General features: G+C 38.9%; 1 protein-coding gene across 1 annotated transcript in view; it reads right to left on the bottom strand.

The window, feature by feature from the left end:
- DYNC2H1 (dynein cytoplasmic 2 heavy chain 1) overlaps positions 1 to 16,422 on the bottom strand; it is a 157,184-nt gene that overhangs the window by 119,018 nt on the left and 21,744 nt on the right. The window contains exons 15-26 of the mRNA XM_056114949.1: positions 16,172 to 16,270; positions 14,066 to 14,205; positions 13,753 to 13,981; positions 12,451 to 12,578; positions 9,860 to 9,975; positions 8,984 to 9,111; positions 5,426 to 5,575; positions 4,700 to 4,905; positions 3,042 to 3,197; positions 2,841 to 2,955; positions 2,025 to 2,195; positions 156 to 538 (exon numbers count right to left, since the gene is read on the bottom strand). Coding sequence (XP_055970924.1) covers positions 156 to 538; positions 2,025 to 2,195; positions 2,841 to 2,955; positions 3,042 to 3,197; positions 4,700 to 4,905; positions 5,426 to 5,575; positions 8,984 to 9,111; positions 9,860 to 9,975; positions 12,451 to 12,578; positions 13,753 to 13,981; positions 14,066 to 14,205; positions 16,172 to 16,270 — 2,021 coding nt within the window. The remainder of the gene's footprint in view (positions 1 to 155; positions 539 to 2,024; positions 2,196 to 2,840; positions 2,956 to 3,041; positions 3,198 to 4,699; positions 4,906 to 5,425; positions 5,576 to 8,983; positions 9,112 to 9,859; positions 9,976 to 12,450; positions 12,579 to 13,752; positions 13,982 to 14,065; positions 14,206 to 16,171; positions 16,271 to 16,422) is intronic.

Raw genomic sequence — 16,422 nt, 5'->3', positions numbered from 1 at the left:
ATGGTTCAAGGCCATGGCTGACTGGGAAAAATAGCTTTTGAGAATGATAGTGTAGTAGAGAATACACAGACCACACTGAGAACGGAAAAGGAAATGAACTCATGTTAGCCATCTCCTGCTCTAAAACTAAAACTGTCTCATGTACGTGTACTGACCTAAAATCTTCATCAACTTTGTTGAAGCGAGTCTGTTCTTTTGGCAATGCTCCACGGCCAAAAATGGGTTCCAAATATACCCATTTTCTCTGAATATGGTTTAAATTCTGTAGGTACTCATCCAACTCTGCCAGTTTTCTTTCCCAAATCGACACCTTGTCTTCAAACCCTTTATAGTAGGGCGAGTCCTTGAGGGCCTGAAGGAGGCACCTGTGGTCTCCGACCTGACTGACCACATCCTTCCAGTCTTTGATCAGCTTCAGGGATCGCCCTTGGCTGTCTTCGTGACCAACCAGTGTGAAGACCGCGCCGACCCCCCACAGATCGAGCTCACGCAAAGCTTCTCTGATTGTCACTTCACCTTGTGCCCGACTGTTTAAATCCTATTTAACAGAGAAACCCGCTTTTTAATTTTAACAAATATTATAAAATCTAATAATTTATAAAAAGGTTAAGATATATTTTCATGCCTTTGCCTTAAAAACTAAAAATATACGTGAATATATTTTTACATACAATAAAAAAGAACTGTTCATTTATCAAGGGATGCCAGACAGGAAGAACTCAGGTTCCCACAATTAAAGTATACATGCAGAATTGTACCTTGCACTTTTTTACTTATAAAAACGAAATCAAAACTATGTATCATCATATAGCATAAAACTTGTCTGGCTTAAAAGTTTTGCAGGACATGGCAACTGTACTCTAGTTTACCTTTGAGACCTCAGACATAGAAAGGGATGAACAATTCTCTACAACTATCTCATACAGCACTGGTGTGCTCTAACCTCATGAATATCCAAATGTGCACCACAATTATTAACAAACATAAAGATACACTTGTTTAATCGAAGTAAATACAGAACAACTGAGCATCAAAGAGAGCTTTTATTTCATGTTAAATAGGCAGAACACAATACTGAAAGTTTACCACTTGGGCCACTTGCCTTGCCCGCAGCCAACCCAGGTTCGATCCCCCAGTATCCCATATGGTCCCCAAGTAAGACCAGGAGGAACTCCTGAGTGCAGAGCCAGGAGTAACCCCTGTGCATTGCCAGTTGTGACCCAAATTAAGTAAAATTAATTAATTTTAAAAAAAATAAAAGAAAATTTGCCACTTATGACAGAATTGTGGGAAGTTTTGAGGCCAAAGTGACAGTAGGGTAAGGAGGGCATTTGTCCTGCACACAGTCAACCCAGGGTCGCTCCCTGGCAGCCAATATGATCCTTGAACCCACCAGGAGTGATCCCTGACCACAGAGCCAGGAGGAAACCTGGAACACTTCCAGGTGTGGCTCCAAAAGAAAAATAGAAAGAATTATGGGGCGTTTTATGTTTGCCTGAGACCTTTATAAAACCTGATTAGCAAACTGAGTCTTGGTTTAGCGTACTCTATTTTTGTAGCTTCCATTTGTAATATGCCTATGGTTTTAAAAGTATGTTAAACTGATTTTTATGTGTTTGCTTCACATTAAATCTGACTCCCTTACTTTTTATTTCATTTTTTCCAGTTTTTCCGAGTTTTTGTTTTTAATTGAGGGGTCCTCCTAAGCAGTCTGGGGTCCCTTTAGCATACTTGGCCAACTGAATTGAGCCATTCAGTAGCAGGACCCACTACACAGTCCTTGGGGCCACAGGGTACCCCTGCAATGCCCAGGGGGCTCCAGGGCTATCCCTGGAGGTGCTGAGTGGGGGAGGGAGCAACTGTTAGAATACAGGTCTTGCCACATGCTCCCTGACCCCTAACCTATCTCCCCAGCTCCAGAACAGGCTTAATTAACTGTTTATGCATCCCCCTAAAAAGAGAGCAAGGTTCGCGTGTATTCTGAATGAAATAATGGAACAGTGTCAGGTTGACGAGAGCCTTACTTTCAGGTCCGAAGCTCTGGCGACAATCGTATCAGATACTCTGAGCAGATCCACGAACAGTAACTTCTCTAAACTAGTCCCTCTAGGAAGGCCAAGGATGCGAAAAAGGTCGAGCCAGTGATCTGGAGACAGATGTTCCCCTTTCACATATTTTAAGACAGGAATTACAACCTGTTACAAAGAAGAAAAAGATACATGCACACACATATATAGAAAATGCAAGTCATAACTATATCTGACAATTTACTCCATTACAATTTACTCTGATTTAACAATCCCAAAGTGACATTCTTGAGAACTGCATAAAACATTTCACTAAACTTTGCAATGATACATATTCCCTCTATAGTTTAATGCATTTTAAAACAACATCCAAGATAATATCCCAAATAGGCTAAATAACCCACATCCCAAATTATGTTAGGATGTATAGGTACTCTGGTTTATAAATTTTACCATGAATTTTTTTCCTTAAAGCTAATTTTAAATTGGTGGCAGAAACATCAAAAATTTAGATGCAATATACTACAGCTCTTATATTTCCACAGAAAGGAATAATTTAAAAATATATAAACAAACTAATGTTTAACAACTATTTCCAGCAGCACCGTCCAGCACTGTCCTCCCATTGTTCATCGATTTGCTCAAGCGGACACCAGTAACGTCTCCATTGTGAGACTTGTTGTTACTGTTTCTGGCATATTAAATACATCACAGGTAGCTTGCCAGGCTTTGCCATGCAGGCAGAAACAACTATGTAATAAAAAAAATGATTGCTCTGATCGCTTTGAAAATAGAATAGTAAAAATTTCTTACTTTGTATTTGTCAACTTCTGACTGTAATTTTACTGTCATTACAGAATGTTCTTCAACCTTCCTTAAGCTATCATGCCAATTCATTAGAAATTCCTCAAACAAATATGTCTTGGTCCTGTAAAATACCAGAAAGATATCTTAAAATTCGCATCCCAAAAGACACTACTAAACTATAAAAAGCTGAATATTGATGTGTCAAACCGGAAAGTAATCCAGTCTTCATTGGCAATTTCCTGCAATCCCTGCTGGAATTCTTCATAAAGGGCCCACACTTGCGCTCGGCTCTCGATGTCTTTACAGATGCTATATGCCAAAGAAAAGTTTGGTTCCTCTAGTCCAAAATGGTGGCAATCATCACTACAGAGCAAACAGTGAAATATCACTCACTTTGAAGTGGTAAATATCAGTGTTATTTAAATTTATTATTTCAGTACATATCTGCGAATGGAGGTTGACAATGAGGAACTACGCCTACTTTACTTTAACAGTTCGTAATGAATTAACTCCCAAACTCATTAATAATACCAGGGAGATGAAAGGAGCAGGCGTGTGTTTTGCATGCAGGAGGTCTGGGTTCAGTTCCTGGCACCACACAATTCCTGAGCACTGCCTGAGTGACCTCAAACAACAGAGCCAGATGCAGCCCCAAAGCAAATCAAAACTAAATAAAAACCCTCACATATAATACATAAAATATTGAGAATCATAGAAATCGGAAGGTTAACGTAAAAAGAGTTTATTCTATGTTAAAGGTTAATTTGAGGGCTGAAGAGCTAGTTCAGGGGTTAAGGCACTTGCCTGCAAGCAGACAATTCTAATTTAGCACCACATACAGGTATGGCCCAAATCACACTGGCCCACCCAGAAAATAGTATTTCATTTCTAGAATATAAAATATTCTTCATATAATTGGCATAAGGGCATTTAGAAGTATGATACTAAAATCACCACTCATAAATCAAAGTAACATATGGACATTGTTTTATAACAGAACATACATAAAACAATGCTCAGAAGCCAGAGAGATAGAACAGAAGGCAGGCACTTGCTTTGCATGTGGCCAACCTGGGTTTGATCCCTAGCACCCCATATGGTCCCCTGAGCCCTGCCAGGAGTGAACAAGTGCAGAGCTAGGAGTAAGCTCTAAACACAGCCAGGTATGGTCCCAAAACAAAAACAAAAATGTTCAAATTTAATAACTTACAAAGAATTATTTTTTCCTTTGACATTTTTATTATTTTGCTTGATTTATTTTCCTCCTAGAGGCTCTGAAAGTCAGTTTTCATCAACTCATATACTGTTTCTTTTGATTTGGGGGCAAGAGGGCTCCAGAGCAAGACTCATGGGATCTGGGGCCACTCATGATGGTATGTGGCCATCTGGGCTGGCAGGTTTGATGACTGGGCCCCGTGATGAGATGTTGCTCAGGTCCATGGTGCTGGGGGGCCACAAAGACAAGCCCAGAGATGCTCAGAGGCCTTTAATGCTATGCCCAGTGATGCCAGGGGGATCATGAGGTATCAGGGATTGAACTCATGGCCTTGTGTTTCAGCCCTCTGGGCTAATTTTCTGACTCTATGTATTCCATTTTAAAATACAATGAGATCACAGAAAATACTCAACTCCCTAATTTAATTTTCAAATAAATTTGATTTTCTATCTTACTTGCTTTTCTCATAATATCTTTGCATAATCTAACTATAATTGCTAAGGAAGGGACAGCATGAAAACTTATTATTTGTATTTAAAAAATTAAACCATCTGGAAAGACATTACGATAACAAAGACTTACTAGCTTAAACATAAATATATAACATTTTCTAGGAATAAAAACTACTAATTTTAAAGAAAAATCATACACCAGCTTTTTCCTAATGACTTCAAGATCATCAAACTCAATTTTTTTCTCTTTTATAAGCTTTGCACTTTTATCAAGAGCATCCTGTTGGCCAGTTTCAATAATATCATCGCCAGGCTTTAGTTGGTCCCAACGAGCTTTAAATTTTTCCAATTCTTGAAAATATATTTGAAGACGTGATTTCACATTTCCTTTCATTACTTCAATCTATAAGCAATATAAGTGACATTTAATTCAGAATAAAATATCATCTCATTCACACCTTTTCTAACCTAACATTTTCTAAATCAAAGATAAATATTAATGCCAATTATCTCAAAAGATTGTTTTAATTATTTATTCCATGTAAAACAAAGTATTCAAAAACGTGACATTAGATCAAAAATTGTGAGACAATCCATAAGCGTGTTTTAATGCTTAATTCACATGCTTAATAGCATCCACAACTATGAAAAAGTTAATGATAAGTTGTTCAAAAACTGCCAGTTATTCTTAGTACATAGTTGTATAATAAGAGTGCACTTCTAAGGCCCATGCAGCCACGGGAAATAAATTATGTGAAACAATCATCCTTTAAACAAAGACTTAAAGCACGCAAGTACTGATGAGTTTAATCAGCAATATAAAATTCTAATAAACCTCAGTGATAATGAAATAAAGCAGAAACCTTAACTTAGAATTAATTTTTAGAATTTTCATTTTAATAAAATGACTAAAAGAGTCTTACCTGATCTTTAATCATTAGCTGGTGACTTTCCATCATCAATTCAAATTTATCCCACTTAGCTTTCAGATTACTAATTGTTTCTAAACCTCCACCTGCCACAGTTCGTAAGAGTCTGTTTTTATCTTCAGCTTCTTGAAATAAGGGCAAAATCTAAAGGTTTAAAAAAAGGTGGCAAATATTTTATCAATTTTTTTTTTGCTTTTTGGGTCACACCCGGCGATGCACAGGGGTTACTCCTGGCTCTGCACTCAGAAATCACTCCTGGCGGGGCTCAGGGGACCATATGGGATGCTGGGAATCGAACCTGGGTCAGCTGTGTGCAAGGCAAATGCCCTAACCGCTGTGCTATCTCTCCAGCCCCAATTTTTTAAGACTCTATTCTAATTTTGTTTCGTGATATGCTTTTTTAAATGAAGATTTATGTTTTTAAATAATTTAAGCTCTTGGATATAAAGTTAATGGTGCTACTATTAGACACAAACTTAAGGAACACTAATCTCTGAAACTGAAAGAGCTAAGAAGCATGAAGAGACTAAATAAAGCTAGAAATCCATGTAGGTGCTCAAAATTCTTACTAGAAAGATCCTACTCATAAGAACATACTTCAGTCGCTTCTGAAGGAACTAACAGTCAAATGACCTAAGAGCATAAATCAACCACATTATCCCACATAAGAGAGAGGGAAAAATCATGGGGAAAGCGTACTTAAGAAACCGAAAAGTGGAAAACTAAAGTCAAACCCCTACTTTCAGCTGGAAGCATTGTACAGCGAGCAACTGCTACCAGTGTAAGGTAGGTCAGTAAGTGCTTACTTATTTGAACTGCTTAAAGAACCCTAGAGCAGTCCTATAATTAATATTTGTACTTACACTACTCGGTGTTGAATTTCCCTCCCTGCCCCAAGCAGAGCCCTGGCAGTTGGAGACCTCCGAAACCAGCCACAGCCATGCTTAAAACCACTCTCCACATGTTTGGATGAACTTCACTCATGAAGGAACCAGCAGAGGAACCCAGGCATGCGGGACCCGGGGCTGAGATCTCCAAGCCTGCTTGGATCGGTACTGGACCTCCTCCACCCAGATCCCCCATCTTCCAGTAGGTAGGTGTTACACACACCAATTGCCCCTGGCACCGTGTTATCCCATCAACTGCCAAGACCCAGAGACTATAAAACCCAGCTCCCGGAAGCGCGCAGCCGCAACCTCTTATTATCTAGTTCTTACTCTTGGAGAACCTGGCAGGCTACAGAGAGTATCCTGCCGCATGGCAGAGTCTGGCAAACTCCCCGTGGTGTATTCAATATGCCAAAACCCAGTAACAGTGATGGGTCTCATTCCCCTGACCCTTAAAGAGCCTCGATGTGGCACTTTCTCCTCAGGGCTAGGACGAAGGAGACATTACTGGTGCCTGCTCGAGGAAATCGATGAACAATGGGATGACAGTGATACAGTGATACTACTCAACAACGAAACCTGTTCAAAGACTTTTTAAAATTCTGTGCAACAATAATAGACAACAAAGAAAATTAAAATCTAAACTCAATAGTCAGACTAAAATCCCCGGACAGTGTTAATTCCATCTGGGGAAGAGAGGAAATCAACACACTGGGAATCCAGTCTGTGCCAAGACATGTCAGCAAGAGAAAAGCAAAGCAGGCCTGCAGACAGTACAACAGTTCTGTCTATTCGCGCCCAACAGTACTCCTTAAATCCACAAGAGCCAGAGAAACACGACCCAGCAATATCTTGTGTTTAAGACCCACGGAATCTCCAGTGCCAGATCAAGCCCAAGGGCCTTCGTGAGGTCCAAATGGCCCGTGACACCTTCGGCTCCCACACTGTCCTGGGAGACTAAATGATTGCTCCTAGTTTGTGCGACCCTGCACTGTGTCCTTACTTTTATTCCATTCCTAGTCTCCTTTCTGCCTCTTGCTAGGACTGAACTCTATCAAACCTCTCCCAATACTAGCCATTGTTTACCGCCAAATATTTTCTTTGTGATTCAGTTGCACAATGTTAAAAGTGGTGGATCTAAAGTAGACTTGCAAATTTCTAATTCTAGTTTTTCTCTACCTTAACCCCCACAGCATCCAGTCAGTCTTCTCAGTATATGACTGTTTTTCACATGACTGTGTTTCAAGCCAAACACCAAGGAAATCTCCCACCTTCCCTCCCTGCATCCCTCCCTTCCTCTTTCCCCACCCCACCCCCTTCATTTAAAGTGCCCAAAGATCTTAGTTTTTACTCTTAAATACATCATAGACTTTTCCAGCTTTCTCTATTTCCTCTACTATCACATGGTACAGTTTCCATCATATCTCACCATTATCAAACTCGTTTTCTCTGCTACTTCTACATCCTCTAATTCATTCACTACAGAGCAGCCAAGGGGGCAGCCAATTCAAAATGTTCACTTCTGCAACATCACTCGTAGCAAATGCATGAAATTGTCGATCTATAAATTTGCCTCATATACAAATGAGTGTCTGTGCTAATTTAGCGAACTGCCACTATCACAGTGCACTCTTACTTTAATTATTTCTTTACACTAGACAATGCACTATTTTATTTGACTTGAAACGCTTTTTTACCTCCAAGTCTACCAGACAAACGTTTTTACATCTTTGCCCCATGAGGATACATATTTAAATTTTAAACTCTATTTAAACTCTCTATTACTCACCTTTAAACTCTCCATTACTCTGTCATACAGTAGGACATAAAAAATTATATCCTGACTTGCATGATTTCTCTCTAAACTTAACTAAAATCACCTCTAAAGCTTCAGTTTACATATTTGTAGCTCAACAGTTCTGGATTTCAGGGCTAAAAAGATAGTATAATGAGGAGGGTAGTTACCTTGCACACAGCTAACCCTCCCAGACACCCCTCGGGGTTCCCTGAGCCCTGCCAGGGGTGATCCTTGAGTGCAGAGCCAGTAGTGAATCCTTAGCACTACTGGGTGTGGGAGGAAAAAAAAGCCTTCTGGATTTCCTGAATTTTCACTATTTCCTTCCTTTGTCTCTTAATCACGAGCTCCCCTCTTATTTGTGTGTACACGCATTTCTAATTCAGCCCTCACTTCAGAGTTCAGCTCCTAAAAAGTATAATAATGGAGGTAAAAATATGAATTATATAACTTAAGGTACCCACATAGATCACATTATAAAAGTATTTCTGAAGCAATAACAAGCACTGCTAATTTTCATGACATCAAGATGACATTAAGAGTTCAATCATGGGGGCTGGAGCAATAGCACAGCGGGTAGGGTGTTTGCCTTGCAAGCAGCTGACCCAGGTTCAATTCCCAGCATCTTATATGGTCCCCTGAGCACCACCAGGGGTAATTCCTGAGTGCAGAACCAGGAGTAACCTGTGTGCATCGCCAGGTGTTACCAAAAAAAAAAAAAAAAAGAGTTCAGTTATGAATTGGATTTAATTTTACAGACTTCCTTATAATACCATGTTTCATATTTCTATATGGCAACACAAAATTACATAATTTAGATATCTCCAGTATAGTAAAAACAACTAAATGGCTTAGCTGTATGATCCTCACCTGTGGTTTCCGTTCCTGCAGCTTACTATATTGTAAATTTGCATCGCCTATCTCTTCCACAGACTGGGGCATGACTGTTAAGACTTCCATAGCTTCAGTAACAAATGTATCAATTTCGTGTAAATGAGCTGAATATTCAAGTATAAGAAAAATGTTACTACCAAAAATATTCAACTATGTAAGATCTAAGTCAGGATTATTAGGCATAGTCATTAGAAAGACACTAGAGAAGCCCTGGTCCATGTGCATGCCAGCAGGTGCAAAGCCCAGAGTCAGACTCCAGCACCACATTCAAAGTAATCCAAAGTTACACCCAAAATAACCCCAAGCACCACCAGGTGTAGTCCCAAAACAAACAAATGAAAAACACATTACACCATGAAATGTCATTGACTTTCATGACAAAAACTTCAAAATGTGAAATAAAGTTTTCATGAAATTAAAACTCTTTCACATAGCACTTAACAATTTATAAATATACTAATTTTTAATAAATTTTACTCAAAATTAGAAACCTTAGTCTTCAGATAGATATGGTAAAAGATTTCAGTTAAGAGACAAAAAAAAACCCCAGCATGGTAATTCAAAAATAGCAATTTTGAAAATGATACAGAGAAATACATTATAATTAAAATTAAACAAGCTTTTCAATAACATATGCAACAAACCAATACTAGCTCACACCGTAAATAAGTGTTTTAAATTTTCAGATTTCTTCAGAGTTAATGTGAACTCTCCTATATTATTGAAATAACCATTTTAGCACATTTTATTTCATAACACTTTCTAGATCAATATTTTAATTATGGGGAGTCATATTTCATAATTAGAAGCATATGTCTTTTTATATAAAAATAAGTAAAAATATGTTTTTACCTTGAATAGACTTCTTCAAAGAAAGAATAAGCATATCAAACAATTTCTGGATGAGATCATCAATCACAGTCTTTACAGGACTGCAATTAATATTTAAACAATCCACCTTTACAGTACTGAGAATTCCAGAGGAGAGACATATTGTGCCATGAAAAAACAAATAAGAGGAAGAGAAACTTATTATAGTATTATGATTTTGTGCACTATATAATGTAATATATTTTAGAACCCAACGCAAAAACAGTTATTTTGATCTTTCAGCTCATTTAGATTTCATTTAGCAAAATCATTTTGCACAGGAGCAGTGAGACAGGACAGTGGAGGAGGGACTTGCCTTGAACTTCGGACCCTGTTTAATACCTTCCTAATCCCCTGTGCACTGCCAGAAGCCCAGTGCACTTGTGGGTGTGGCCCCAAAACAAAGAAAGTCTGCATATTATGAAAATTCGTATGAAACTTTGACTTTGTATAATATTGTAATTTGTAAACATTCAAAATAGCAGTTTCTTTAAAAAAAAAGTGCATTATGAATTGGCACTGTAGCACTGTTCTCCCATTGTTCATCGATTTGCTCGAGCAGGCCCAGTAACATCTCCATCGTGAGACTTGTTACTGTGTTTTGGCATATCAAATTCATCACAGGGAGCTTGCCAGGCTTTGCCAGGCTGGCAAGATACTCTCGGTAACTTGCCGGGATCTCCAAGAGGAGCAGAAGAATTGAACCCGGGTCGGCTGTGTGCAAGGCAAACGCCCTACCACTGTGCTGTCGCTCCAGCCCCAACATACTGTAACAAAAACAAACAAAAACCCATATGTGTGTGTATATATATATATATATATATATATATATATATATATAAAGATCTCCCATAAACGATGTCCCAATGCGTGCTAACGTCTAAGGACACCAGGAGGAAAAACAAAAAAGAACAGGGGAAGATACGTCCCTGACACGAGGCCTAGAACAGAAGGCACAGGCTGCACACCCAGGCCACGGGCGGGCGCCAGGAGGCTCCTGGCAGCACCTGGGCTGTGTGGCTGGGCGCAGGGCACCATGTGTGGTTCGGGGCAGCGCCCAGAGGCTGTCTGACAGAGAGCCTGTGGCCAGCAGGCAGCGGAGCTCCAGCAGCTCCCACCCGCTGGCTCTGTGCCGAGGGAGGAAGGCTCTATCGGGTGTGATAGGTTCCCAATGACCCGGAGCAAATTATGAATTACTAAATGTCAATTTGAATACAGTAAAAATTTACAATGTGTACTTGTCACAGTATGCAATGTTCTCATTTAAATAATTTTAAGACCAATTCACTCTCTAATTAGTAAAAGTACAAATAACAGCGAGAGAAAGAAAACAAAGACAGTAAATATACATTATTTAAGGCCCTCAAACAACAAAACAGTGAGATATTATTTTATACTTATCAAAATGGCAAAGCTGTATCTGCTTTTATTTCATGTATCTGACCACACCTATAGTATATTCTCATAACTGCCAGTCAGGGTAAATGATATGACTCTTACAAAGGTGAATGTAACAATATATATCAAGTAAATTTAAAATAGGCATATTTAGGGGCCAGAGAGATAGGCAGGCAAAGTGCTTGCCTTGCATGTGGCAAACTCAGGTTCCATCCCCAGTATCACATATGGTCCCCCAAGTGTTTCCGGAGAGCAGAGCCAGGGATACTGCCAGGTGTGGCACCCCCATAAAAGTAAAACTTAAAAATAAAATTTTAAATAAGTATGCTCCTTATTTTATAGCATAACCTAAGATTTATATATAGCTATCTTCATCAAAGCATTAATTATAAATGCAAAAATTAGAAATGAGTTATATACATGTATAGCAAATATATGTCCAAACAAATTAAAATCATATTTTAAGTATTACATAATGTGGTAAAATATTAATAAAAGAGGTAAGTAAAAATTGCAGGCTATAATACAATATAAATTTTCTAAATAGCCAGACACATGTATTTATATACATAGACATTTTTACTTTTTTAAAAAATGTTTGAAATGAATATTTATCTCAAGGGAGATACGTATAATTGTTTTTTCATTTGTCACTTGCTTTTTTTTATTTGATACATATAAGGACATGAATTCTTTACATGATATCCTTGATGCAAACTGTTTAATGTTTTAAGAAACACAAGTTAAATCAGAATTGTTCATTTAAGGAAAACCTTTTAAGTTTTAAAAATTTGGAAATTTTAGACAAAAATATTTTGAAGTGATTTGTTAATTTTACCACTGTGGTTAGTTTACAAGCTGGAGTGACAGCACAGCAGTAGGGCGTTTGCCTTGCACGCAGCTGGCCCAGCAGAGCCTGGTTCGATTCCTCCACCCCTCTCAGAGAGCCTGGCAAGCTACCGAGATTATCTTGCCCGCACAGCAAAGCCTGGCAAGCTACCCATGACATATTCAATATGCCCAATACAGTAACAACAAGTCTCAAAAAGTGGGCCCGCTTGAGCAAATCGATGAACAATGGAGGACAGTCATTATCGAATTTTACGAGTTAAAATCTTTAGTATCACATGGTAAAAATGATTATGGCACAGGAGTACTACTTTAATTTCCAATACCTTGGAAGTCGTTCTGCTTCTTTCCCTTTAATTTTCAGTGCTTTAAAATTTTTCTCCCAATCATGCACAGTAAAGAGATTCTTTTCCACTAGAGCTTCCATATCAACTTGTCCAATTACAACCCATTCCTGTGTAAAGAATAAAAACACAACATAGAAAAAGAACAAAGTGGATTAGGAGACAGCTTCAGGGCCACAGCACTGGCCTGACCTACAGAGACCCTGGGTTCAAGCCTTGGCACTCACGATCTCCCATCAGCACTGCCAGAGGACAGCAACGCAGAGTCAGGCCCTAGCTATGAGCCACCCCAGGCCGACAAAGCAGAGCGGGCCTTAAGACCCCTGAGCACAGCATGAGAGGTCTCCCCACAAAGAAAAACTAGAACCACAAATAAATGTTTAAAAGATTGAGCACAATAAAAGGAGCAAATGTGAGGCTTTCCAGGAAATCTCAATGAAAATATTATAATTATTGGATAGCCCAAAGAATGAACAAGGAAAGAATTGATTTAATGTAAAAATGCAATTATCACAGGAGTCAGAGAGATAGTACAGTGGGTAAGGCATTTGCCTTCCATGCAGACCCAGCTTCAATCTCTGACACCCCATATGATGCCCTGAGCCTGACCATGAATAATTCCTGAGTGTATGCCATGAGTAACCCCTGAGCATCACCGAGTATGGCCCAAAAGCAAGCAAACAAAAAATAAAATTATCACAAAGCTTTTGAGGAGACCACAAGAACCTTTTCTTTAGATTTGCTTCCCAAATTTGGTAGATACAAGGATAACCTTCTGCAAAGCCAGGAGATTCAACATGATTTGAAAGGTAAAATGCAGAAATGCTGCAGTGGCAGTTAAGAACCTCGACCTCAGTGAAATTTATCGGGATCAATAGACATGAGCAAGGAATGCAAACAGGGTTTATCTCTGGCATCAGCAAAGAGAAAGGATCAAGAAGTCCTCATCTGGATTCCTTTCACCTTGAAAACTCTCTCCAGGAACGGCTCTTGAGCCAACGACCAAAGAAAAGAATATATTTTTATTAGAGAAGTTAAAATGGACCCAAAAGAAAAATGCCACATCCAAAGCTGACAGAACAATTAAAAATAGAAAAACCAAAAAATTAATTCCTCACTCACTACATAGGTAAAGCCAAAAAAAGTTTAGTGTGACTTTTTCCTCATCAAGAACCAACTCTGGTGGTCCAGTTTGCATTATTTTATTATATGTTAATCAAAATAAATAATTAATTTAAATATTTAATACTAAGTCACTCAGATGGAAAATTACATGTGCCATACCTTATGTTGGTGTAAAACAGCTGACAATCTCCTAAACAGATCTTCTGCTTTGCTGAAAATAGTCAGAAATCCACTTGCATTTCTATCAATCATAATAGAAAAAATTGATTCATCTCCTGCGTCACCCACTCCCTTAAACTGGTTAGGAATACCAATGAATCTCTTCATTTCTCTATAATATTTAGCACGGATCTCTTCAAAAGGAGGCCTGAATTGTAATCGTCCTTGCCTGAAAGTAAATGAATAAGCATGACATATAAACTGTTAGAAAATGAAAGACTAAGACCACGACTGGATTGTGACAGGATCTTACTTGTACGTCAAGTCTATGTTTATCTCAGGCAGATTCTCGTTGAGGGCTTCCAGGCCCATCTGATACTGATGTTCCAGAGCTTTGTACAGCTGATGGTTCCAGTGCTGTTTCCACGCGTGCATGTCACTTGCTTGGAATCCCTAAAGTGTTGGCACATTTGCAATTCGAAATTAAGTGGCACAACTGAGTTTAAAAATTTACCATCACAAAAAGTAAAATTATAAACATAACTAACCCTCATCTTTAATATCTTAAAAGACATATTTCTTTATTTGCTACCTGTAGGGTGAGAATTTATATCCAGCCAAATATTAAAAATCTCAAATTTCTATACCTCTAAATGGTTTATAAAAATATTAGTAGAAGTTTTGCTTGTCTGTGTTTTTTGGACCACACCCAGTAGTGCTCTGGGTTTACTCCTGGCTCTTGCTCAGAGATCATTTTTGTCAGACACAGCAGACCATTATGTGGTGCCAGGCAGGGAGTAAACCCAGGTCTTAACGCATGCAAGGCTAGTGCCTTACCTGCTATACTATCTCTCTGGCCCCAGATAAATAAAATTTTTAAATAAAGTTAACATCAATTGGATTTTATATCTGGACTTCATGATGCTAAAAAAAATGAACAGAAACATGAATTTAGTTTGTTAATTTTTCAGTCTTTTCCCCCCAAAATTCCTCTTAAGTAAAGCTCTTCTCTTTCCTTCTCTCTCTAAATAATCTATAGCACATATAGATATGAGAAATTCAAAATATCAAGATACAGAACACAGGTCATTTCTTTTATCTTCACACATCAATCAATTTAATACTTTTTTTTCCCTCAAAGCTCTAAAATCCAAAAACCAAATGCAAATGTGTAACACACCCAGTCATTCAGTTATGACTGCACCGTGTAGCAGGTTCTGTGCTAGGCTCAGGGTAGAGATGATGCTCAGAGGACCAGTGTGCATGCTTTTATGCTGGAGGCCTGGAATGATTGTTCCCACTCCCCTACCTCTGGGATGGACAGGAGCAACAAGCAACAAGCACAGCACAGCCTGGCCCCAATTAAACAATAAATGCACGGAGGCTGGAGAGAGAGCTCAGCGAGTAGGGCACTTGCCTTGAATGTGGTTGAATGTGGTCTAGCTAGGTTCAATCCCCAGCATGGTCCACTGAACACTGCCAGGAATGATCCCTGCATGCACAGCCAGGAGGAACCCTTGAGCATTACTCAAATAAATAAATAAACATGTATAAAGTAAAGTAAAGGCCCTCCCGTTGTTCGTCAATTTTGCTCGAGCAGGCCCAGTAACGTCTCCAGTGGAGACTTTGTTGTTACTGTGTTTGGCATATTGAATACGTCACGGGGAGCTTGCCAGGCTCTGCCGTGCGGGCGAGATACTCTCGGTAGCTTGCCAGGCTCTCTGAGAGGGGTGGAGGAATCGAACTCGGGTGGGCCATGTTGGCTGCGTGCAAGGCGTGCAAGGCAAATGCCCTACCGCTGTGCTATCGCTCCGCCCCTCTGGGCCAGCCACATGCAAATAAACATGTATATAAAACTAAAATTTTACTGGGACCAGAACAATAGTACAGTAGGTAGAGCACTTGCCTCACATGCAGCCAACCTGAATTCGAACCCTCGTACCGCCTATGGTTCTCTGAGCCCTGCCAGGAGTGACCCAGAGTGCAGAGGCAGACAGAAGTGCTGAGCACAGCCAGATGTGGCAAAAAAATTTAAAACCCACCTGAAATTTTACCCAAAAGGGGCGGGGTGGGGATATTTTTCTAAAAAAGTCATTTCAATCATTAGGTTCTGCCTAGATTTAACATTGTGTTCATAGTTGTCACAACGATCTAAATATAAAATAAATGATATATTTAAGCATTAATTCAGAAAAACTGCAATTACTGCATTTAAGTTTCTGATTTCATAAAAGATTATTTTCACATTTTAATTAAGTACATTAAAAGTTATAGTCTTTACATATAATCCAGCCAATTCTAAAATTAGTGGGAATTAGTAAAGATTTAAAGATAGCATTCATGAAATTTTCATCAATTCATCTATTCATATACTGGAAAATTCATAGTTTGAAGTGTAGACCCAGTAAAACATACCCACCTGTGCTTCTACACTTGCTAACCCAGTTCTCAGTTCTTGCAATCCATCTTTCCAACGCTGCTGCTGCCGAAGCAGATCAATATTCATAAGAACCACCACCTTTCAAAAATTAAAGCAAGATTAATTTTAATTAATTAATTGCTAATTAATTAAGATCTCAGTCTCCCCTGAAACACAGCTACTTCCCGTTGGAAAAAACTGGCAGTTTTCAAGTTAACTCACGTTAACAACATGATAAATAGGTACCTGAT

The sequence above is a fragment of the Sorex fumeus genome, unplaced genomic scaffold (assembly GCF_029834395.1).
Source record: "Sorex fumeus unplaced genomic scaffold, SorFum_2.1 ptg000028l, whole genome shotgun sequence".
In the NCBI taxonomy this organism is placed as follows: domain Eukaryota; kingdom Metazoa; phylum Chordata; class Mammalia; order Eulipotyphla; family Soricidae; genus Sorex; species Sorex fumeus.
The sequence above is the reverse complement of the archived record's forward strand: the minus strand, read 5'-3'. Positions and strand labels throughout refer to the sequence as shown.